We start from the raw sequence: 23977 nt of genomic DNA on the forward strand, positions 1-23977 counted from the left end.
AACGAGCTTATCAACACCAAAAAGGCATTTCTCCATATTAGCATAGAGACGCTCTTTCCTAAGAGTTTGCAAAATGGTGCGGACATGGGTGACATGCTCTTGGATAGATTTGCTAAACACAAGAATGTCATCGAAGTAAACCACAACAAATATACCAATGTAAGGGCGAAAGACATGATTCATAAGGTGCATAAAAGTGTCTGGTGCTTCCGAGAGACCCATAGGCATGACTAACCACTCATACAAACCAAATTTGGTTTTGAAGGCGGTTTTCCATTCATCGCCCTCTTGTATGCGGATTTGATAGTAACCACTCTTAAGAACAATTTTGGAAAATATAGTGGCACCACTAAGCTCATCTAGCATATCATCTAGGCGTGGAATGGGGTACCTATAGCGAACGGTGATAGCATTGATAGGTCTACAATCGGAGCACATGCGAAAGCTACCGTCACATTTTGGCACAAGAATGACCGGTACGCACAAGGGCTCAAACTTTCACGCACATGACCATGGTCTATGAGATGCTTTACTTGCCTTTGAATTTCTTTGGTTTCTTCGGGGTTGACGCGGTATGGAGGTTTGTTCGGAAGCGGTGCTCCGGGGATGAGGTCGATGCGGTGCTCAATGCCTCGTAGTGGAGGTAGTCCTGGAGGTAACTCATCGGGGAAAACATCTTGAAATTCCTGCAAAAAATAAGACAACACTAGAGGAAGAGTGTGAGAAGTGTTAGTTTGTGGTGCATTGTCCTTGCACATGAGGACGTAGCGTAGGACACTAGATGTGTTCTCACACACTTCTCTCATCTCACGTTTGGTGTCAAATAGAACTAGGTTCTTGTTTTCACTCATCGTGGGGGCACTCAATTTAGGCTTGTGGCGCTCACTCTCTTTTTGGTGGCTCACTCTCTCACCATTCTCTCCACGATGGGTGGCTTGCTTATCGGCGATCACTTGGCTTGGAGACATAGGTCGTAATACAAACTCCTTTCCTTGCATCTTGAAGCTATAGTGGTTTGTACGCCCATTGTGGACGATTCCTCTATCAAATTGCCATGGTCGTCCAAGGAGAAGATGACAAACGGTCATTGGGATGACGTCGCACTCCAAGGTGTCTTCGTAGGCGCCGATCTTGAAGGAGACTTGCACTCGGTGCTCGACTTGGATGGTACCGGAGTCACTAAGCCATTGTACTTTGTATGGATGTGGATGCTTCGTCTTGGGAAATTGGAGCTTGGAGCAAAGTTCTTCACTTGCGAGATTGTGACAACTCCCTCCATCGATGATGACCTTGACGGATCGTCCATTGATGCCGGCCTTGGTGTGGAATATGTGTAATCGTTGGTCTTCTTCTTGGTGATGTTGTAGAGTCAAGACTTTGGAGACAACAAGTGCGGGACTTGAGTCTTCATCACAAAAGACTTGTTCTTCTTCATTGTTCACTTGGCGGTGCATGGTGACTTGCTCAAGGGCTTCAATTTCTCCTTCACTCATGGAATCATAAGTGCCATCGTCGTTGAAGATCATGGTGCGCTTGTTGGTGCACTCATAGGACTTGTGGCCTCGGCCGCCGCAAGTGAAACACTTGAGGGAACTCGTCTTGACGGTCTCATCGGTAGGGGTTGACGATGATGAAACTCTTGGCTTGAAGTTGCTCGTATTAGGATTGCTTGTAGTTGGCGAAGCTTTCTTGGAAGTCGACTTGTCAATGTTGTAAGTAGAGGGTCTTGTAGTCGGTGTTGGAGTCATTGAAGCTTGGTTATTGGAGAAACCATAGGACTTGGATGAGAACTTGGCATACTTGAAATCATCTTGCACTTGGCGTTCCGCTTTGGTAGCTTGGTGCACGAGCTCGATGAGATTTGAGTATGGTTGGAAGTCGGCGATCTTCTTGATAGGATGATTGAGTCCATTCAAGAAACGTGCCATTGTTTGCTCTTCATCTTCCGTCACATTGGCTCTTATCATTGCAATCTCCATCTCCTTGTAGTATTCTTCAACGCTCTTGGTTCCTTGCTTGAGTTGTTGGAGTCTCTTGAAGAGGTCGCGGTTGTAGTAGGTAGGCACAAAGTGTGCTCTCATGACATCCTTCATTTGTGCCCAAGTAGTGATGGGTGGTTCACCTCTTGCCTCGTGGCGCTCTATGATTTGTTCCCACCAAATGAGGACATAGTCTTGGAACTCAAGGGATGCCATCGTGATCTTCTTCTCTTCGTCATAATTGTGCAAGCGGAAGATCTTGTCAACTTTCAATGCCCATGGAAGGTATTCTTTGGGATCGTTGCTTCTGTTGAACTTAGGCATGGTGAACTTGAGCTTGTCGTAGCGTTGTTCTTCATTGTGTTGGGGTCGGGGATGATGACGCCCATGTTGTAGATGATTGTTCAAGTCGTGGCGTTCTTGACACGGAGGGTTGTCAACCTTGTGTTGCTCTTGTCGCGGAGGATTCCCATTATCTTCATGCTCTTGATGAACTTGATGGTCTTGGCGAGCTTGTGGAGGAGCGCGTCGAGCTCGAGGAGGAACTAGACGATGCATGCGAGCTTGAAATCGTCGCTCGTGAATTTCTTCGCGAAGTGCTTCCTCTTCTTCACGGGCTTGTCGGCCTCCATCGGCAACGGCTCGACTCGCATCGCGTAGAGCTTGTTGCGCCTCAAGTGCTTGAGCATCACGGAGTTGTTGTTCTTGACATTGAGCCTCGGCATCTTGTGCATGTTGGTGTAGACGTGCGTGTTCTTCCTCTTCATGTTGGCGTTGTTGTTGCCGTTCTTGAGCTAGCGCAAAGGCTTCTTCGGCTTGACGTCGTCGGCGCTCTTGAGAGTCGGTGTCTCGGAGTGGATTAAGGTTTGCTTGACGGTCGGTGCGCGCGGCTCGACGAAGAGTGTTTGATGTCGGTGTACTTGAGCTGGAGAGGGTAAAGTCGGAATGGCGACTTGAACGGCTCCTTCTTGAAGTGGAAGAAGAGCGGTTGAGCAACAAAGCGCGAATCTCGTCCATCCTTGCGTCATTATCTTGCTTGTGATTGTCGAGCTTGTGGTCAAAGTAGTCCCTTGTACGTTGCTCGGAAAGTCGCAAGTCAGCGGCAAGGTTGTCGATGCGTTCACTCATAGCTTGTTGCTCTTGATGCAAAGCACGTTGTGCACCAAAGAGGTGACTCTTGGTGACGAAGGAGTTCATGTCGTCGTCTTGCTCCATGAAGAGTGGGTTGGTAGAAGTACTTGGCCTATCCATCATTCCAAGACAAATGTGAGTGGTAGAAAGAGAAGAACGAATACCAAATGTACCTTGGCCGAAGTTGAAAGTGAATCGATGATCACTCCAATGTAGGACAAGGAAATAGCCCAATTGGTACGAATTCTCGTCGGTTTCTCACACCTACAAAAGTAAAAGCTTATGGTGGAGCTTGGTTAGGATGGTGGCACAATTTTCAATGTGAATGTAAGCAAGATTCAATAATGTTGGAGAAGATTCGCAAGATGCAATGTAACAAGTAGACCAAGCATATACGGTACACGGAAACACACGCGCAAAAAGATAAGTGGGGTTGTGCAACCAAGGGTGAGCCAAAATGTGGAATCCACAAAAATGCTCTTGTTGCACAACACTAGAGAGATGCTAGCACGATTGCACGATAGGCGGATACAAGAACTTGTGCACAACCTACTTAGCAAAAATGCAACGACTTCTATCCCAAATATGTTTTATGCAAGGTGTTGCTATGATATGATCCAAGATGATCGAGTATGACAATCTTAATGTTGTATGATGCTATGGTTCTTGCTTAAAAGCTCTTTGCTTATCTTTCCTCGTTGCTTAAAAGCGTGGTTGGCTCTTTGATGTTTGAGCTCTTTTCTTATGCAATGCTTGACGAACCAAGATAGCAAGTGAGTATGCGATGACAACTTTGTGACACAAGAGATGATACCAATATAGGCAACAATGATGTATGTATGTATGCTATGGGAAGTATGATCACTAATGTGCACAAGTCTCGTTGCCGACAATACTCAACGGCTAGTCTCGATGGGTAAGCGACGCAAAAGAGTAAGGCTATGACGGCTATCAATGTAATGGCAAGAGTTATCGGTCTTGCTTCCGGTATGGTGTCAAAATGGTGGCACGAATACCAAGTCATAGTCGAGGTGGTCGTTGTTGATGACGCGTCCGTGGCGAAGATGAGCGGCGGTGATGTCGATGTCGAACCGTACCTAGATAGCCGAAACACAAAAGGATACGGTACCGCAACTCAAATTCTCAAAACCAAGTGCGAGCAAAATCATCGGAGTAGGTAGCGGGTAAGTGGTGGTGTGGGTTGGGATATTGGCAATGTTTGCGGAAAGTCGGTGGTGGTGTAGTGGATGATGTGGTGGAAGGAGCGGTCGTCCGGAAGTGGACGGATGTACGATCGCCGGATGTACGGTACGGTAGTGTCGGAAATCCGCTAATTTCAGCTCGGTGTAGAGGTTCCGGTCGTCCGATAATCGTCGGACGTCCGGTGGTTCCTGGGTCGCCGGACGTCCGGTAAGTTGCGGTCATCCGGTGGGTTGGGGTCAACGCGAAATTGATAGGATTTCATGGATTTTGGATGGATTTCGAGGTGGAGATGGTGGGGGAAGGCTAGATCCACTTGCAACACAACAAATCCACGGATCAAAACCAACAAAACATCATCAAAACTCACAAAACACAAGAAAAAAAATTTGGGGCTATTTTTGTGGGGATTTTCGAATTAGGATGAAAAACAACAAAATCAAGCTAGAAAAAAGAAGAGGGGGCTCCGAAATCATGATCAACCTTGCTCTAGATACCAAGATGATGTAGGGTAGAGACCCTAATCGCTCGATCTTTCACGAAAGGAGCGGATCCCGGGGAAATCATGAAGAACACGAGGAAGAACGAAAGGAAAACACAAGAGGAAAACACTAAACCGACATGAATAAGTCACACATGGGCTAGATCCTCGAGTACATAGGACGATACACGAATCCACGGACAACTAGGGACAATACACGGTAACCGGTTCTTCTCCGTGAGGAGGTCTTGAATCCACAAGGGGATCTTCCCGTAAAGGGGTCTTGAATCCAAGGTGGATCTTCTCCGTAGAGGGGCCGTGGTCTCTCTCGTCGAGTAGATCCAATATGGATGCGTAATGCTCTATCTCTAAAATGAGCTAAACCAATGCTAACCCTAGCTAGGATGAATGGGGGGTCTATTTATAGTCTAAGTGCAAATGGGGGCGAAGTGAAGGGGTACACAGTGCGCAGACATGTACCGGACGTCCGCTGGGGACCGGTCGTCCGGTGTCTCAGGAGCTGCCGGAAGTCCGGTGTCCTCCGGTCGTCCGCTGGTTCTGTTCTGTGATGGGGGTGCCGGACGTCCGGAGGCTCCGGACTTCCGCTGATGTTGGCTCGGGTGCGGTCGCGCCGGTCGTCCGGTTGGGGCCGGACGTCCGCTCATTGGCCTCGGGTGCAGGGGCACCGGTCGTCCGGTCTGGACCGGACGTCCGCTCACTGGGGCTCGGCTGACGCTTCAGCCGCCGGACGTCCGGTCCCGGCCGGTCATCCGGTGGTTGGGACTTTTCCTTCAGCCCTCCTTCTTCTCCATCTTTTCGTCCATCTTCCTCTTCTTCTTGTCCTTGCTCCTTAGCTTCTCCATTGTACCTGAGTATGCACAAAGTATCCATATGAGGTAGTTGTAGCCATGCTTCATGTGCATCGAAGTGGAATTGTGAGAGGAGAGATGTCACCTCGGTTTCAAGAGCTCTTGCACGTGATCGAGTCATGGGTCCACTAGGCACTTGATGAGACGATGGTAGGTCCATGGGGATGACCTTGGGATGCTCCGCATCAACATGTTACTGATGTGTACCTTACTAATGCTCGCAGTAGCACCTGGGTATTTGATACTGGTTCTGTTGCTAATATTTGCAACTCGAAACATGGGCTACGGATTAAGTGAAGATTGGCTAAGGACGAGGTGACGATGCGCGTGGGAAATGGTTCCAAAGTCGATTTGATCGCCGTCGTCACGCTACCTCTACATCTACCTTCGGGATTAGTTTTAGACCTGAATAATTGTTATTTGGTGCCATCGTTAAGCATGAACATTATATCTGGATCTTGTTTGATGCGAGACGGTTATTCATTTAAATCAGAGGATAATAGTTGTTCTATTTATACGAGTAATATCTTTTATGGTCATGCACCCTTGATGAGTGGTCTATTTTTACTAAATCTTGATAGTAGTGATACACATATTCATAGTATTGAAGCCAAAAGATATAAGTTTAATAATGATAGTGCAACTTATTTGTGGCACTGCCGTTTAGGTCATATTGGTGTAAAGCGCGTGAAGAAACTCCATGCTGATGGGCTTTTGGAATCACTTGATTATGAGTCAGTTGATGCTTGCGAACCATGCCTCATGGGCAAGATGACTAAGACTCCATTCTCCGGAACAATGGAATGAGCAACAGACTTATTGGAAATAATACATACTGATGTATGCGGCCCGATGAGTATTGATGCTCGTGGTGAGTATCCTTTTTTCTGACCTTCACATATGATTTGAGAAGATATGGGTATATCTACTTGATGAAACATAAGTATGAAACATTTGAAAAGTTTAAAGAATTTCGGAGTGAAGTGGAAAATCATTGTAACAAGAAAATAAAGTTTCTACGATGTGATCGTGGAGGAGAATATTTGAGTTACGAGTTTGGTCTTCATTTGAAACAATGCGGAATAGTTTTGCAACTCACGCCACCTGGAACACCATAGCGTAATGGTGTGTCCGAACGTCATAACCGTACTTTATTAGATATGTTGCGATTTATGATGTCTCTTACCGATTTACCATTATCGTTTTTGGGGGTTATGCATTAGAGACAGCTACATTCACGTTAAATAGGGCACCATCTAAATCCGTTGAGACGACACCGTATGAACTATGGTTTGACAAGAAACCAAAACTGTCATTTCTTAAAGTTTGGGTTTGAGATGCTTATGTGAAAAAGTTTCAAACTGATAAGATCGAACCCAAATCGGAGAAGTGCGTCTTCATAGGATACCCAAAAGAAACTATTGGGTACACCTTCTATCATAGATCCGAAGGCAAGATATTTGTTGCCAAGAATGGATCCTTTCTAGAGAAGGAGTTTCTCCCGAAAGAAGTGAGTGGGAGGAAAGTAGAAATTGATGAGGTAATTGTACCTTCTCCCGAATTGGAAAATAGTTCATCACAGAAATCAGTTCCAGTGATGCCTACACCAATTAGTGAGGAAGTTAATGATGATGATCATGAAACTTCAGATGAAGTTACTACCGAACGTTGTAGGTCAACCAGAGTACGTTCCGCACCAGAGTGGTACGGTAATCCTGTTCCGGAAGTCATGTTACTAGACCATGACAAACCTACGAACTATGAGGAAGCGATGATGAGCCAAGATTCCGCGAAATGGCTTAAGGCCATGAAATCTGAGATGGGATCCATGTATGAGAACAAAGTATGGACTTTGATTAACTTGCCCAATGATCGGTGAGCCATTCAGAATAAATGGATCTTCAAGAGGAAGACAGACACTGATAATAGTGTTACTATCTGCAAAGCTCAAATTGTCGCAAAAGGTTTTCGACAAGTTCAAGGTGTTGACTACGATGAGAGTTTCCCACTCGTATCTATGCTTAAAGTCTGTCCGAATCATGTTAGAAATTGCCATTTTATGAAATTTGGCAAATGGATGTTAAAACTGCATTCCTTAATGGATTTCTTAAAGAAGAGTTGTATATGATGCAACCAGAAGGTTTTGACAATCCGAAAGGTGCTAACAAAGTGTGTAAGCTCCAGTGATCCATTTATGGACTGGTGCAAGCATCTCAGAGTTGGAATGTACGTTTTGATAGTGTGATCAAAGCATATGGTTTTATACAGACTTTTGGAGAAGCCTGTATTTACAAGAAAGTGAGTGGGAGCTCTATAGCATTTCTGATATTATATGTGGATGACATATTGTTGATTGGAAATAATACATAATTTCTGGATAGCATAAAAGGATACTTGAATAAGAATTTTTCAATAAAAGACCTCGGTGAAGCTACTTGCATATTGGGCATCAAGATCTATAGAGATAGATCAAGACGCTTGATAAGACTTTCGATAAGTACATACCTTGATAAGATTTTGAAGGAGTTCAAAATGGACCAGTCAAAGAATGAGTTCTTGCGTGAGTTGTAAGGTGTGAAGTTGAGTAAAGACTCAAAACCCGACCACGGCAGAAAATAGAAAGAGAATGAAAAGTCATTCCCTATGCCTCAACCATAGGTTCTATAAAGTATGCTATGCTGTGTACCAAACCTTTTTATGTACCTTGCCATGAGTTTGGCAAGGGGGTACGATATTGATCCAGGAGTGGATCACTTGACAGCAGTCAAAATTATCCTTAGAAGACTAAGGAGATATTTCTCGGTTATGGAGGTGATAAAGAGTTCGTCGTAAAGAGTTATGCCGATGCAAGCTTTTACACGTATCGGGATGACTCTGAGTCTCAATCTGGATACATATTGAAAGTGGGAGCAATTAGCTAGAGTAGCTTCATGCAGAGCATTGTAGACATAGAAAATTTGCAAAATACATATGGCTCTGAATGTGACAGAACCATTGACTAAGCTTCTCTCACAAGCAAAACATGATCACACCTTAGTACTCTTTGGGTGTTAATCACATAGCGATGTGAACTAGATTATTGACTCTAGTAAAACCCTTTGGGTATTAGTCACATGGCGATGTGAACTAATCACATGGTGATGTGAACTATTGGTGTTAAATCACATGGCGATGTGAACTAGATTATTGACTCTATTGCAAGTGGGAGACTCAAGGAAATATGCCCTATAGGCCAATAATAAAGTTGTTATTTATATTTCCTTATATCATGATAAATGTTTATTATTCATGCTAGAATTGTATTAACCGGAAACTTAGTACATGTGTGAATACATAGACAAAACAAAGTGTCCCTAGTATTCCTCTACTTGACTAGCTCGTTAATCAAAGATGGTTAAGTTTCCTAGCCATAGACATGTGTTGTCATTTGATGAACGGGATCACATCATTAGAGAATGATGTGATGGACAAGACCCATCCGTTAGCTTAGCACTATGATCATTTAGTTTATTGATATTGCTTTCTCCATAACTTAGACATGTTCCTATGACTATGAGATTATGCAACTCCCGAATACCGGAGGAACACTTAGTGTGCTATCAAACGTCACAACGTAACTGGGTGAATAAAGATGCTCTACAGGTGTCTCCGATGGTGTTTGTTGAGTTGGCATAGATCGAGATTAGGATTTGTCACTCCGATTGTCGGAGAGGTATCTCTGGGCCCTCTTGGTAATGCACATCACTGTAAGCCTTGCAAGAAATGTGACTAATGAGTTAGTTACGGGATGTTGCATTACAGAACGAGTAAAGAGACTTATCGGTAACGATATTGAACTAGGTATGATGATACCGAAGATCGAATCTCAGGCAAGTAACATACTGATGACAAAGGGAACAACGTATGTTGTTATGCGGTTTGACCAATAAAGATCTTCGTAGAATATGGGAACCAATATGAACATCCAGCTTCAGCTATTTGTTATTGACCCGAGATGAGTCTCGGTCATGTCTACATAGTTCTCGAACCCGTAGGGTCCGCACGCTAAACGTTCGATTACGATCAGTATTATGAGTTTATGTGTTTTGATGTACCGAAGGTAGTTCGGAGTCTCGGATGAGATCACGGACATGACGAGGAGTCTCGAAATGGCGAGACATAAAGATTGATATATTGGAAGACTATATTCGGACACCGGAATAGTTTCGAGGTGTATCGGGTATTTTCCAGAGTACCGGGGGGTTACCGGAACCCCCGAGGGGGTTATTGGGCCTCATGGGCCTATTGGTGGAAGAGAGGAGGCAGGCCAAGGAAGGGCGCATGCCCCCCTAGCCCAAACCGAATTGGACTAGGGGGGCCAGCCCCCTTTCCTTCTCTCCTCCCTCACATTCCCCCTTCTCCTTGTTGGAATAGGAAAGGGGGGGCTGAATCCTACTTGGAGTAGGATTGCCCCCCATGGCGTGCCTCCTCCCCTTGGCCGGCCTCCTCCTCCCTTCACCTTTATATACGTGGGAGGGGGGCACCCCAAAGACACACCAAAGTTTCTCTTAGCCGTGTGCGGTGCCCCCCTCCACAGAAACACACATCGGTCATATCGTCGTCATGCATAGGCGAAGCCCTGCGCCGGTAACTTCATCATCACCGTCAACACGCCGTTGTGCTGACGAAACTCTCCCTCGGCCTCAACTGGATCAAGAGTTCGAGGGACGTCACCGAGCTGAACATGTGCAGATCGCGGAGGTTCCGTACGCTCGGTACTTGATCGGTTGGATCGTGAAGACGTTCGACTACATCAACCGTGTTGCCTAACGCTTCCGCTTTCGGTCTACGAGGGTACGTAGACAAACTCTCCCCTCTCGTTGCTATGCATCTCCTAGATAGATCTTGCGTGATCGTAGGAAAAAATTTGAAATACTGTGTTCCCCAACAAAAACATTTATCATGATATAAGGAAATATAAAATAACAACTTTATTATTGCCTCTATGGCATATTTCCTTCATAACACTCGAGAGTTCCTCTGCTTCCACAAGGCCCAAACAGTGATAATTACCAGAGTATCAAAATCGCGCCGCTTGGCGTGCCTGAACTGGCTCCTCGCCAGATGCCACCATTCAAGGAATGTGTCGTGTGGCTCCGGCGTCCTGACCTGAATGTTGAGCTCTTGGAAGCCCAAGTGCCAAACCTCTCTTGCATACACGCACTGTGTCAACATGTGGTCAACATTATCTTCATCATGTAGGCATATAAAGCATGGCGAGGGATGGTCCTGTAATCCATGTCTGGCACAACGGTTCGAGGTCCACAGTCGATGTTGAGCTGCTAGCCAAGCGGAAATTTTGCATCTAAGGGGTACCCAGCTCCTCCAGACGCACTCCGTGAAAGGGGCCCTCTCCAACCCAGCGCAAAGCCTCTGGTAGATGGATCGCACCATGTAAAGTCCTGAAATATCGCAAGGCCACGAGAAGTGATCCGGCAACTGCGTGTCCATTTGCACCGATCCCACCGCGTGCCCTAGATGCATGAGTTGGAGCTGAGCCATGAAGGAGATGTTGCCGTGGATATCCTGAAGCCATCTGTTACTTTCCATCGCCTCTTGAACCGTCCTACGGTTGCGCGTGTGAGCTTCAACGCTGCTGTAGATCCGCAGGGCGATGTCAATGATCGCAAAGCTATGAATCCATCTATCCCTCCAGAACAACACACGGCTCCCATCACCCACCTTTATCTGAACTAGGCTATCAAACACCTGCCTAGCCATCTTATCATCAGTCATGGGAATGCCTTGCCTCGGTCTGTTGGGGTCCGTTCTGCACAGCCATTCCCAACGCACACGCAGCGCCAAAGCTTGCAGCTGCAAATTCTTCACACCCAGACCACCGAATTGAGTCGGCCGGCAGATAGAGTTCCATGCGACTTGGCAGTGCCCACCACTGACTTTCTCTTTTCCTTTCTAGAAGAAAGCTCTCGTCCAACTATTTATCTTCTCGAAGACCCAGTTTGGCGCTTCCAAAACCATTAAGTGCTGAATGGGCCTCGCTGCAGCAACTGAATTCACCAACACTAACCTGCCAGCCGCTGGATAAGCCCTCTCTGCCAAGCCGGAACAAAGCGCTTCGCCTGGTCCAACAAGGGTTGCCACTGCGCCCTGGTAAGTTGCCGAATGGCAAGCTGCAGGCCAAGATACTTGCAGGGGAACTCACCCGCCTGGCACTGTAACACGTCGGCCACCCTCTGCTGGTCCTGCTCGTCCCCTATGATGAGAATGGCAGAGGATTTGGTGTAATTGACCTTGAGTCCGGACGCCTCGCCGAAAATGTGTATGGCTTGTCGAACAAAGTTCATATCCCACGCAAAAGGTCTGATGAACAGGGCCACATCGTCGGCGTAAATCGACAGGCGCTGCAACGCCACAATTCCCGTGAGCGAACTAATGATGCCTTCAGCCTCTGCTTTGTTGATGATGTTGGCTAGTGCATCCATCGCAATCACGAATAGCAGAGACGAGATTGGGTCTCCCTGCCTCAAACCTTTGGCATGCACAAAGGTCCTTCCTGGGACTCCATTAACAATGACTTTGGAGCAGCGCAGCCACCCAGCCAATCCTTTCGCGCGAAGAACATCGAAAAGGAACGGCCATGCCAGAGACCCGCAAAAAAAAATGTGAACGTTCTAATTTTGGCTTGTTATGCAAGCTATGCAGAGGCAGAGTGGTACCGAGCTCCTCAGGAAAAAACGCCTTGTGCAATGGCGGCGTGCGGGCACCCCAGTTGCGGCCCAAACACCATGCGTCATCGTTCGTCGATGCCATCCATGCCTTGGCCACTATATTTTTTTTGAGGTGTTGGCCACACTAATTGACAGTTTGCGCGTCAGGGAAAGGACGCCGTTACCTTGTCCGCCCTTCCAGTACGAGCCAAGCCAACCCGTGTACTCGATGGTGCTTGAAGGTTTGCTTTTTTTACACCAGGCCCGGTTTGTCAAAAGGGCCATTGAAGATGGCACGGCCGTTCAGTCAATAATCAGATGGTTAGTAGCACTTGCAGCAGTACCACGTTGCAGCAACTTGCTTTTGCTGGTTAATTAGGTTGGACGCCCGTAACAGAAGTAAGTGTCTTCCTACCGTCTGAAAGATGATAACTATGTGACGGCGGAAACGCACACGTGACTGCGTGAGTCAGGAATCGGGGCAGCGGCTCCGTCTTAATTTTGAACAGACGCTTGGATGGCGATAAGCAAGCGATCGGTCCTGCCGTTAAGGCGCAAAAAAAAAAGGCGGCGGTTAGGGCGTCAGGTAAGGCATCCAATTCAGCGGGACATACGATCGATCGATCACATCCCGTTGATGATGAGAGATCTCGTAGGCCATTTAGCACAGTGGACGCAGTTATGGTCGTGGGCTTTCTTGGGCCGTGCTGAACGGGTCGTTAATTAGCGCCGAAAAGCTTGAGTTAACGTTGGCTCCCCGCGTGATCTTCTCCAACGACTTGCCTCGTTTCTCGGTTGTCAAGCCTCCAGTCGAGCCTCAACCAAGTCGAACTCACCGCGCACACACGTACTCGGCACTCGGCAGCACACAAGCCCTCCTCTCCTCTCCTCTCCTCTCTTCCGTTGCGTCTGCATGCACACTCCGCGGCTCGGCTTCCGCGGGCTGCAGCCTGCAGCCATGGACGCCCCCGCCGCGCCTCCAAGAAAGCTCTCGCCGCCCGCCGCGCCGCGAAGAAGGCTATCGCCGCCCGCCGCGCCACCAAGAAGGCTGTCGCCGCCAGCCGCACGGGCGCGGCCCGTGAACAAGAGCCCCCCGCATCCCCATCCCCCACCTCACCGTCGGCCGCCGACGCCGACGCCGCAGCGCAGCCACCTCCACGGGCAGCAGCAGCAGCACAAGCAGCAGACGTCCGCGTGGAGCGTCGGCTTCCTGAGCGCCTGGCTCTCGCAGCGCACCCCCGTGCTCGGCCTCCGCGCCTGGGTCCTCGTCGCCGCGGCCGCGGCCGCGGTCGTCCTCGCCGTCCTCGTGCTCACCGTCTGCCTCTGCCGCTGCCGGCGCCGGCGCCGGCGATGCCCCCGCGTCGCCCCGAGCCTGCACCACGGGGGCGCGTCCAGGTCCATGAAGCACCACCTGCATCAGGCGATGGCGGACAAGGACATCGTCGAGGAGTCCGTCCGCTGGCACCCGCCGCCTCCGTGCGAGCCGCCGTTCCAGCCGCCGATCGAGGTCATCAAGGCGGAGCAGAAGGCCCCGCTGATCAGGGTCGAGTCCGCGCGGACTAGCGGCGAGACGGCGACGAGCATCGCCGGGAGCGCGCGCGGTTGGAGCAGCGAGAGCGGAGGCGGCAGCGACGCGGAGGCCGACGCGTCGCAGCGCGGCTGGGGCCGCCGGTACACGCGCCGGGAGCTGGAGGAGGCCACCGACGGGTTCGCCGCCCAGAACGTGCTCGGGGAGGGCGGCTACGGGGTGGTCTACAAGGGTGTGCTACGGGACTCCACCCTCGTCGCCATCAAGAATCTGCACAACAACAGGTAAACCTCGTCCCGGAGCTCGAATTTTTCGGTGTCTCTCGAGTTTCTCCAATTGAATTTCAGGCAGCACATTGTTCAACCATTCGAATTTCTTGTCATTAGAAACGCGAAATGATGTCTTCCCTTGAATTCGTTACGAGGCGATCTGGATTGATTTCAAATGCAGAACTCCCGCTAGAACCGCACTCTTCTGTTTTTTGACGCTGAAATTTCTCACAGTTCCCAAGATGTGTGTGATCAGGAGAAGTGTTATTTTCTTGTTTAGTTGGGAGCAACAACTTTGTTTCAGGGCAGTTGTCAGATTTGAATGTTCAGTTCACGAGTACTACTCCGCAACCATGGCCGGTAGTAACTGCCTCCAGCGGCCTCCTGGGGCCCAAGATGTTCAAATTTCAAAACAGCGATCACCAACTGCTCCGTCCTTGGTTTCAGGGGCCAGGCCGAGAAAGATTTCAAGGTGGAGGTGGCGACGATCGGCCGGGTTCGGCACAAGAACTTGGTCAGTCTGCTCGGCTACTGCAGCGAGGGCGCCTGCAGGTAATGAGAAATGCAATGCCTAACTGCGCCACATTTCTCTGTCTGCCCTCTGTTGACATTGCTTAATTTGATCCCTGTCACTGCTTTGGTTGGATGGGCAGGATGCTGGTCTACGAGTACATGGAGAACAGTAACCTGGACAAGTGGCTGCACCATGAGGAGGGTGAGATTAGTCAGCTCAACTGGGACACAAGGATGCACATACTTCTCGGAACCGCTAAAGGGTACTGTAATTCTTCACTTTCGTATCGTCTCATATGTGATTGTTTAACAAAGCATGAATTAAAAATCTAAAATTAAGGTGGCCGATTAGGAGTAGAGAAGAAGTATGGCATGTTTGTAGATAACAAATTTTATGGACGCACTACATCACTGCTGCTAGTTGGCATGATTGGCAAGTGGTGTGTCACTCTGAAATCTGAATGCTGAAAACAACATCGCCAGTGCTACTCTTGCTTAAACGGCACATATGTCTTGAACACCGAAAGTCTGATACGCGTGCGCGGTGCACTAGCTAGAACTGATGTGCATCTTGTACCTGAACTTCAGGCTGGCGTACCTTCACGAAGGGCTGGAGCCCAAGATCGTCCACCGAGACGTCAAATCCAGCAACATCCTCCTGGACGGGCAGTGGAACGCCAGGGTGTCGGACTTCGGGCTCGCCAAGCTCCTCTGCTCCGAGGCGTCCTACGTCACCACCCGCGTCATGGGCACCTTCGGGTCAGTCTCCACTAGATTTCCATGTCACCGTTCATTTACCTGGCCGCAGCTTAGCAATTCGCGTTGCAGGTACGTGGCGCCGGAGTACGCGCGGACCGGGATGCTGAACGAGAGGAGCGACGTGTACAGCTTCGGGGTGCTCGTCATGGAGATGATAACCGGCAGAACTCCGGTGGACTACACCAGGCCCACCGCGGAGGTCAGCTGTCCTACTCGCCGTCGTTTTCTTTCTTCTACCCGCGCACTTCGACCGGCATGCACTGCCAGTGCACTCTTCTCTGGTGGAAGTGGAACTGAACTTTCCGTGGTGACTCAGGTGAACTTGGTGGAGTGGCTGAAGCGCATGGTGGCGGAGAGGAGGGTGGAGGAGGTGCTGGACCCGACGCTGCCCGAGGCGCCGCCGTCCAAGGTGCTGAAGCGCGCCGTCCTCGCCGCGCTCCGGTGCGTCGACCCCGACGGCGGCCAGCGGCCCACCATGGGGCACGTGGTGCACATGCTCGAGGACGACCTCAGGTTCAGAGACGTATGTCGTCGTTGCCATACACCGCATTGACCCGCAGCTCCTAGTGTCAAGTGTCAACTCTTCATTTGCATCCGTATGCTCTATGCAGGAACTCCAACTTGCGCGGGGTCTGTCGGCCCACGCGTCGGCGTCGGCGTCGTCGGGGAGCTACGAGCGCGAGGAGTGAAGGGAACGCCATGGGCATGGACGGACGAACGGCTGTGTTTCCTTCGTGTTCGCACACCACATGTTCTTGTACTGCAAGCTAGTCGATCGGACCTCTTTTCTTCTCCGGTTGTGTTTGTTTGCATGACAGCAATGACTCAATCAAACAGCCGGTGCATAATCAAGGCTAGCATTAGTACGAGGAGTACTTCACAACTTTATATGATCGACATAACGGAAGTGCATCTACGCTTCCACAATATTACCTGTGTCACTTTGGTGTCTACGGTTCGCTTTAGTTGTTGGATTCGGCTACAATAAAGAACCTCGTTCCAGCTCCAAGCTTGCGTGGTTGCCGTCATTCACAGCACTCATTACTCACTTCAGAAGTTCAGCCCGTACCTGCAGTAGGAGTTGCCATTGCGTCACTCTGACAGTGGGTCCCCGTGTCAAGCAGGACGCAAGAAAGAGATGCCTTCAAGTGAAGGCCGTCCGATGAGGTATGGACGTCAAACACGATCTCCAGAACACGGGAAGAGTGGAACTGTCGAACAGAAGATTCGGGCCTGAATCTGACGGTCAACCAGGACGCACGAAAGAGATGTCTCTTAGAGCCACGCGCCGGCCGGCCGGCCCAATTTTCGGCCGGCTGCCTAGCAGTCGTTCATCTGAGAGTACATGGGCTGTTAGATCTCAGCTGTCTTCTCTTTTTTCTTTCCCTACCCTCCTTCGTCTCTAGCACGCTCATAGGGGTAGCGAACCGTCGACCAGACGACCTCGAAACACCGCTGGCTCGCACCGCTTGCTGTTCACGGCTCGCCGGTTGGACCACTGGTACCCCATGGCCCGCCCTTCTTATGCACCAAATCGGACCCAACAAAATAAATCGACCCGCCAGTCCGTGGAGTTCGTCACCGCTGTAGCTGTAGCTCCGCCGTGAAGCCATCGCAGTAGTTAGTTGCATCAATGGTGAGGTGTCGATTCCAGCTTTTTGTCGCTGGTCTCTGCTTGAAGCTTTTCAAATATAGGGTTGAAGCATTTCATCTCAACACTTGCAACTTTTTCGTTGTGTACTCGTGGAGTTGAAGCTTCTTTTTATTTCGTAGTGATATGATGCCTGTTGAAGCTTTTCCAAATATGGTTTGAACTTTCACATGAACGGGTGTAGCTTTTTTCAGTTGCACAGGTGATCCATCGAAACTTTTTTAAATTACGGTTGAAGCTTTCATATGGACAATTGTAGCTTTTATTAGTGCACGGTGTCCGGTTGAAACTTTATATACCCGCGGGTTGAAGCATTCGAATCAAACGGTTGCAGCTTTTTGGGTCCTCGGTTGCAGCATCAATGGAGAAGCAAAGCTTTTAGGTTCATTTTGGGAGGAGATGGTTGTAGCAGTCGCGCCGCCGTTGTTATAGCATTTTCCGTGGACGGTTCCAACATAGAAAACTGTGAGCAACAACTCGTGATGACATATTCATGGCGGCTTTCCAACTCTAGCTCGCCGGGGCGAAAGGGGCCTGTAGCCATGGGCAGTGGGCGTGGGCGCTGAGGTTGGAGGCAGGGGACATACACAGGATTAGGGCTAGCCGGCGACGCAATCTAAAGGAGTAAGATGAGGAGCTGCTGAGGGGATCCGAAGGAAGAAGACGAGGAGTGGAGAGAAGGGGGTCGGGAGGAAGAAGACAGAGAAAGAAAAAAAGATAAGCGCCCGAAAAAAATAAGTATAAGATGGACAGATGGTGCAGGGGTGAGATGTACGACAGCCTCTCTTTTTTTAACTAGATGTACGACAGGCTTGATCGTCAGGCTCGCGTGCGACCGGCCGAAGTTTCTAACCAGACGGCCGGGCACAAACGTTTTGACTATCTTTTGTGGGGCCGACACACGTGGCACCCAACCCAGGAAGGCATCGAGAATGCAGTTACGCGCCACCACTGACCACTGCCCATGGCGATAAGGCTATTACCACGAGGAAGCGGGAGAGCAGCTCGCCGCCTCCTACGAATCCACCGGCGGCGCGCATGGCCGCCTTGCTCCACGTAATGGCTCTCCAGCCCGCCCCTTACCCTCATCACCAACAGATGCACAGCCTATCCTCCACTTCCATCCTTTCACCACCTCGCGCGATGCCGTCCATGCAACGACGAGCCCCGGCCCGGCGGCTACACGCGGCCGGCAACGGCAGCGGCGTCGGCACGCCAGCCGCGGACAGCACAGGAAACAAGAAGACGAGCCGCAAGGAGAAGCAGCGGCAGCAGCAGCGGGTGCGGGAGCGGGAGGAGCAGCAGCAGCTGCTGCTCCTGAAGGAGTCGCTCGTGGAGCCCGCCCGCGAGGAGGACGGCGGCGGCCGCGGCGACGACGAGCTGCCGCAGGTGGTGTTCGACCGCATCCTCCGGCGGATCCTGTTCACGGTGGGCGTCCCGATGGCGTCGGGCGTGGCGCTCCTCAACGTGTACGACGCGCTCAAGCGCGGCGGCGGGGCGGAGGTGCCGTCGTGGGTGCAGCTGCTCACCATCCTCCTCTCCTTCGGCACGTCGGCGCTCGGCATCGCCTACGGGACGCTGTCGGCGAGCTGGGACCCGGAGAAGGAAGGCTCGCTGCTCGGCGTCGACGAGGCCCGGACCAACTGGCCGGAGCTGTGGAAGGAAGAGATCGACAAGGATAACAAGTAGTAACTGTAAATAGACTAGATATTTTCTCCCCTGGAAATAGCAGTACGCTTGTTGTCGACACTTGATACTCGTACAGGCTACAACAGTGAAACTATGGAACAATTCGCAGTGGCTTTGCAAGGTCTCTGCAATAGGTAGAATGGCCAAAACTGAACACTTGGCAGGAAAAGAAAGAAAACTGAGTGAACCCCCAGGCCAGCCAGAATACAACACTGATGAGTCAGTTGCTTTGGTTCTCCTAAAGCAGATGGATGGGTTATTTTGATCAATCGAGCCACCTGGTGATGCCATCTTCTTCGCTCACCGCTGCGAGGATCTCGATATAGACCTCCAATGCAGCCTACGCACAATTTAAACCACCATCAGGAAACAAAATATTACCAACAGAACTGTTTTTTCGAGTTAGTCATGGCGGTGGAAATTCCCGGTCCAGAACATTAACTGGTCCTGTTTTGCAATGAAAATGAAGATTGGCTATTGCCATTGGGACGAGGACGGATGTGCATCTTATAACTCTTAAATGTTGCTGTTATGTGCATAAAATGGTGATACACAAATGGGCATACCAAAGGATTTCTGTGGTTGACCAGTTTGCAGCACTCCAGTAAAGACCCTTCCAGCGTCCAGCTCTCCCAAACATCAAAAGCATGACTGGCAAATACGAGCTCCGCCTTCTTATTAACCTGAAAACAAGTTTAAAAGCGAGTTAAATATAGTAAATCGGCAATCTAAATAAAGCATTTCACTTTCAATGCTGAAAATTATACAGGGATCGTGGAATGTAAGAACAAATCAGTGATTCTATTCATAAACTTCTTAAACCTCCTGCAATGGAATCGAGCATGGAGCGAGCACTTAACAACTATTCAAAGTAAATTCTCAAAACAAAAAGGTCAAACGGAAGAGTAGTACAAGATACACTAGTACTTGTTTTAAGCATACCGTGGAATCAAGTTGGTAATTTTCAACATGGAACAAAAAATAGGACAATGTGTAAAGCATAAAAAATGGTGTGACCATAGATGTCATTGCATCTAAAAATTACCAAGAGGTTCATGCACAGAAGAACACCGGTGCATAATCTTTTAATTTCACTACTAGTATTATATTCACCTCTCAGCATATCTTCAGGGAACGAGTACTAACTGAAAAGGGTATTATTACCTGCAATAGTTTGCCCCCAGCAACAAAAGATCGCAATCCCATTGTATCCTGAAAGGTGTAAATCCTATCATAAGTACATGTATATGTAGTTGTACAAAAAAAAATACCTGACAGGTTAGGGAACAGCATAGAAAAAAGAGGGAGAGGGAGAGAGACAGAGGAAACCCGACTACCACCTTGTTTTTAAATGTGATTAGGAATTGAGCAGCAGGATCCCTCTTTGTAGCATTTGACACAACATCAAGATACCAGCCACCACCAGCAACTCTTTCTCTTGAAACATGAAAACCCGAATTATCTCTTGTCCTTAGGGCAATGACAAAGCCATCTTTAAGCCTCTCAGGAGGCTTTCTACCAAGCCCTGCAGGCAACTTATGTTCAGAAATTATTTCCATTGGAGATTCAGCAGAAGACCTGAGCTTATTTTTGGATTCCTCGGGGGAAGCAAATCGTGAACTGGAACTTAAGACTTGGTCCCGGCCACTCATCACAGTATCATCATCTCTTCGTGAAGAATAATTACTTCCGCTCTCCACAGTTGACAATTCATCCATTTTCTGTTGTGATCTGCGGCGCGCAGGTCTCTTTTTCCCTTTCTTTCCAGATCTGCTACGTCTTCCTTCTGATCTCAAACCAATACTTTGGGACTGCCCTGAAGCTTCAGGCACTTCAGGCTTGGAGATGGCTCTTCTCTTGTCACACTCTAGAGTTAGTTGGCTTTCATCTGTCTGCTGTTCACCATCGCAGACCCGCAAAGAGTGTTCATTTGCCTGTTTATATAGCTGATCATCTTCACATCCAACATCACTTATTGCTTCATCTTCATCGGAAATAGCATTGTTTGGAACAATGCCATCAAAGAAAAAGGATTGTAATATTGTGATTGCTTTCTCTCTGATTTCCATCCACACTTCTTCACTATAGTCTGCACTTCGAGGAAGAATTAACACGTTCGGCATCTCATGTACCTATTATTGAAGAAAAAACATAGTTAGTGCTTAATCAATTATTTTCTTTGACAGAAAGACTGTAAGGGAACCCCCTACAGTATAATTGGTGCAACAAACCCAAATTGCAAGTACCATGCCTTGAACCTGGGTGGGTGGGAAGGCATCAACCCCTTCCCACCACTAGGCTATGCCTTTTCATTTTCCTTGCGGTAAAACATGCTCTTCTAGATATAATCATCTTGCCAAAATTCATAGTATAGTGACCATAGTCCAAGCGTAGGGCAAAAGAACTAAAGAGTGCATCAGTTGTGCATCTCTTGGAACCAGTAGGCAGGTCAATTAGCTAACTGTATAGTCTATACCTCTAGAAGAAAGTTTCCTACATATACTTACATCACTTGCACTATCTTCCTATCCTCACTGACGTATGTAGTTATGTTAATAAGGAGCGCCTTCCACAAGTGGTGAACTAGAAATGTAATACAGTGTCACGACATATCCTAGCAGAACTGAATCTTCTCATGGGAAAGAAACTGAAACTCAAAGAAGGTTTACTGGAAAGAAACTGAAACTCAAAGAAGGTTTGCTGGAAAGAAACTGCATCTCAAATAAGGCGTACTGAAAAGAAGAACAGATTATTCTATAGGAAGATATTTGGCTGTTTTTCATTTCAAACAGCCTTTTGGACAAAATTTAATTGTAACCAGATCTAAGTTTCATACCCATGCTTCCATCCATTGTGGACCTTCAGCGCCATCCAATGCACATCCAGCAATAGTCCCATCGAGCAAGAGTTGTTTCAGTGCACAGTCATCTATCAGCTGGCAGCTACTGGTATTGACTATGAAAGCTCCTGCAGGGCTCAAAAGATAGTCAATGAGAGACTATGATTGAAGAAAACCAGTAAGTCTGTCAAGGCCAAATATAAGGGGGAAACAGAATATGGAAATAGGAAGCAACTATCTTACCAGGTTTTATGTGCTGCAGACGCTCGGCACTAATTATGTTTGTTGTATCATTTGTTAACGCACAGTGAAGTGAAACAAGGTCACTTGCTGCCAATAAATCATTGAGAGTATCCATTCTTCTGGCGGAAGAAGGAAATACAATGGAAGGCCGCTTTGTTTTGCCCACACCCTTCACAAAATGTTTCACAGTTGGAAATCAGTGTGGTGCTTTAACTCTGGCACATACTTACATGGGGTACAATTTATTGTATGAAGAAACATAACAGCAGCTGAGAAATTCCTTGTGTAGATACTAATTCCGCCATGAAACATAAATTTATTTTCATGTGGTCATACTAACATAAACTACTTCGTCAGACAGCTTGTTGTGAAAAATTAAATTCAGTTTTTAGCTCTCAAGACAAGAAGATCAGATCACTCCTAAAAGGGCATACAGAATATCAAGAAAATTCAGACTGTCTGATCATCTTTACTGATTCTTATATTGAGGACTTGCTTTAGCATACAAATGCAGGAATGCAATGATTTAACTTTAGCATACAAAAATAGGACGGTAATCTTACAAGATACACTCATAAGTCATAACTAGCAGGAGGGTAGAAGAACTAAATGCCAGAAATTTGATTATATATATATACTTTATGAAACAAATGCTGGAAGTTAGCGAACAATTAGTAACTATGAAGTCTTCAAAACCACCCAAACTAGCAACGAACAAGAACCACAGAACAATGCTAGAGCTAAAAATTAACAGAAGAAAAGTAAGCTAACAAAATAATTTAACTGTAAAAACCTAGCAGCGCAGATCAGAGGTTTATAAGCGCAGAAATAGCGGATCCGGCACCTCGTAGAGCGGATCGAAGTAGAGCACGCTCATGCGGAAGGCGAGGCTGCGGGTGGCGAGGCATCGCGCGGCGGCGTTGACGCCGACGATGCCTAGCACGAGCCCACGGCAGCGCCGCATGCCGCGGCACAGCGGCTGGACGGAGCCGAGCCACCCGGCGGACGGCGTGGAGGAGGACGCGTGCCCGGACAGCAGGTGGGTGCGGCGGAGGAGGCCGAGGAAGAGCGCCATGACGGTGTCCGCGATCTCCTCGGCGCGGTTGGCGTCGACGTGGACGAGGCGGAGGCCGAGCTCCGCGGCCGCTGCGGCGTCCGCGGCGCGGTCGGGGGATCCCAAGCAGAGCAGCAGCTGCCACGGCCGGAGCCGGCGCTGCGCGGCGCGCGGGAGGAAGGCGAGCGAGGTGAGGAGCACGGCCGCGGCGGCCTCGACGTGGCCAGAGGCGAGCGCGGAGAGCGGCGCGTGCTCCACGGCCGCCGCGCCGGCCAGCGCGTCCCGCTCCACCGACGGGTCCTCGAGGCAGTTCAGCGTCACCACCAGCGGCTGCCCGCCGCCGGCGGCGGTGGCGGCGGTCGCCGGCACGGGATGGGCCGGGCCGCGCAACATGTTTGGGCCGACTCCGCTGCAGAGTTGCTCGCTTGTCGGATCAGAACGTGGAGCAGAGGACACTCCGCTACAGTCTACAGCAGCGAGGCGCGGTCTCTGGGCGTTTTGGATTTTGGTGCTCCGAGTCGCGAACTCGCGATCTCCACGGCTAAACGCACGAGCAGAGAGATGAGTGGGGGAATGCGCTTGCTCGTCAACGGTCTGTGCTGTGCACGGGGATCGCTGCTATGAAAAAACTCAATACGCAAGTGACAGCATTGGCCATTCGGGTTGGATAACATGCTTCCATCCTAAAAAAAGGCAGATAATAGTGCCGCCGATGGATTCAAGAGTCAAACGATTTTCGGTGTTTTACCCTTAAAAAAGGATTTCCTTAAGAATTTTGTATATTTGTTGTTTGAGAAAAATGTGAAATCAACCTTGAATTCGTACACGAAGTCTGAATCAAACCCTAATCTTAAAATCCCTTAAACTGGCACCATGTCCTTTCTAATCCCGATTGATCCCGATCGATTTTCACAGAAAGCTCATTTGGGCTCCAGGATTGCTTACATGGCGCGCGTACGAGGCAGAATTCAGCGTTATCTTGCCTGCACTAGAGCTTGATGGTGACAGTGTTCAACGTTGGTCACCTCCTGGTGCTCGACACTTTTATATTGCCGTTGGCGAGAA

The 23977-nt window shown here is 48.9% G+C and overlaps 3 protein-coding genes across 4 annotated transcripts; 2 read left to right on the forward strand and 1 right to left on the reverse strand.

Moving 5' to 3' along the window:
- The first annotated feature begins 13109 nt into the window (after positions 1–13109).
- LOC125510720 (probable serine/threonine-protein kinase At1g01540) lies at positions 13110–16365 on the forward strand. Of its 2 annotated transcripts, XM_048675979.1 has the most exons (7): positions 13112–14179; positions 14612–14716; positions 14818–14940; positions 15266–15436; positions 15506–15635; positions 15753–15959; positions 16048–16365. In XM_048675979.1, exons 1-7 carry the CDS (start codon positions 13281–13283, stop codon positions 16123–16125), a joined length of 1713 nt encoding a protein of 570 aa, XP_048531936.1. In that variant the 5' UTR covers positions 13112–13280; the 3' UTR covers positions 16126–16365. The 2 variants fall into 2 exon arrangements, with proteins under 2 accessions (XP_048531929.1, XP_048531936.1); XM_048675972.1 differs by having other exon boundaries at positions 13110–14179; positions 15266–15635.
- Positions 16366–18005: 1640 nt separating this feature from the next.
- LOC125510742 (protein PAM68, chloroplastic-like) lies at positions 18006–18909 on the forward strand. Its single transcript, XM_048676001.1, has one exon. It carries the CDS (start codon positions 18126–18128, stop codon positions 18774–18776), a length of 651 nt encoding a protein of 216 aa, XP_048531958.1. The 5' UTR covers positions 18006–18125; the 3' UTR covers positions 18777–18909.
- Positions 18777–23528, reverse strand: LOC125510734 (C-terminal binding protein AN-like). The gene is made up of 7 exons (XM_048675989.1): positions 22703–23528; positions 21859–22027; positions 21613–21743; positions 20117–20908; positions 19941–19988; positions 19343–19459; positions 18777–19116 (listed from the first exon to the last, which is right to left on the reverse strand). The coding sequence occupies exons 1-7, from the start codon at positions 23303–23305 to the stop codon at positions 19042–19044; spliced, it is 1935 nt and encodes a 644-aa protein (XP_048531946.1). The 5' UTR covers positions 23306–23528; the 3' UTR covers positions 18777–19041.
- Between the last annotated feature and the right edge of the window lie 449 nt (positions 23529–23977).

Source organism: Triticum urartu, chromosome 1, assembly GCF_003073215.2.
Source record: "Triticum urartu cultivar G1812 chromosome 1, Tu2.1, whole genome shotgun sequence".
NCBI lineage: Eukaryota > Viridiplantae > Streptophyta > Magnoliopsida > Poales > Poaceae > Triticum > Triticum urartu.

What these genes read in the sequence shown, in the direction of transcription:
- LOC125510734 (XM_048675989.1), bottom strand. Translation starts at nt 23,305, where the DNA reads ATGTTGCGCGGCCCGGCCCATCCCGTGCCGGCGACCGCCGCCACCGCC. An exon ending in TAATCACATTTAAAAACAAG is followed by an intron (nt 19,989 to 20,116) that starts GTGGTAGTCGGG and finishes TACACCTTTCAG; the next exon opens with GATACAATGGGATTGCGATC. An exon ending in CTGGGGGCAAACTATTGCAG is followed by an intron (nt 19,460 to 19,940) that starts GTAATAATACCC and finishes ACTTGTTTTCAG; the next exon opens with GTTAATAAGAAGGCGGAGCT.
- LOC125510720 (XM_048675972.1), top strand. Translation starts at nt 13,281, where the DNA reads ATGCACACTCCGCGGCTCGGCTTCCGCGGGCTGCAGCCTGCAGCCATG. An exon ending in AAGAATCTGCACAACAACAG is followed by an intron (nt 14,180 to 14,611) that starts GTAAACCTCGTC and finishes CCTTGGTTTCAG; the next exon opens with GGGCCAGGCCGAGAAAGATT. An exon ending in CTTCTCGGAACCGCTAAAGG is followed by an intron (nt 14,941 to 15,265) that starts GTACTGTAATTC and finishes CCTGAACTTCAG; the next exon opens with GCTGGCGTACCTTCACGAAG.
- LOC125510742 (XM_048676001.1), top strand. Translation starts at nt 18,126, where the DNA reads ATGGCCGCCTTGCTCCACGTAATGGCTCTCCAGCCCGCCCCTTACCCT.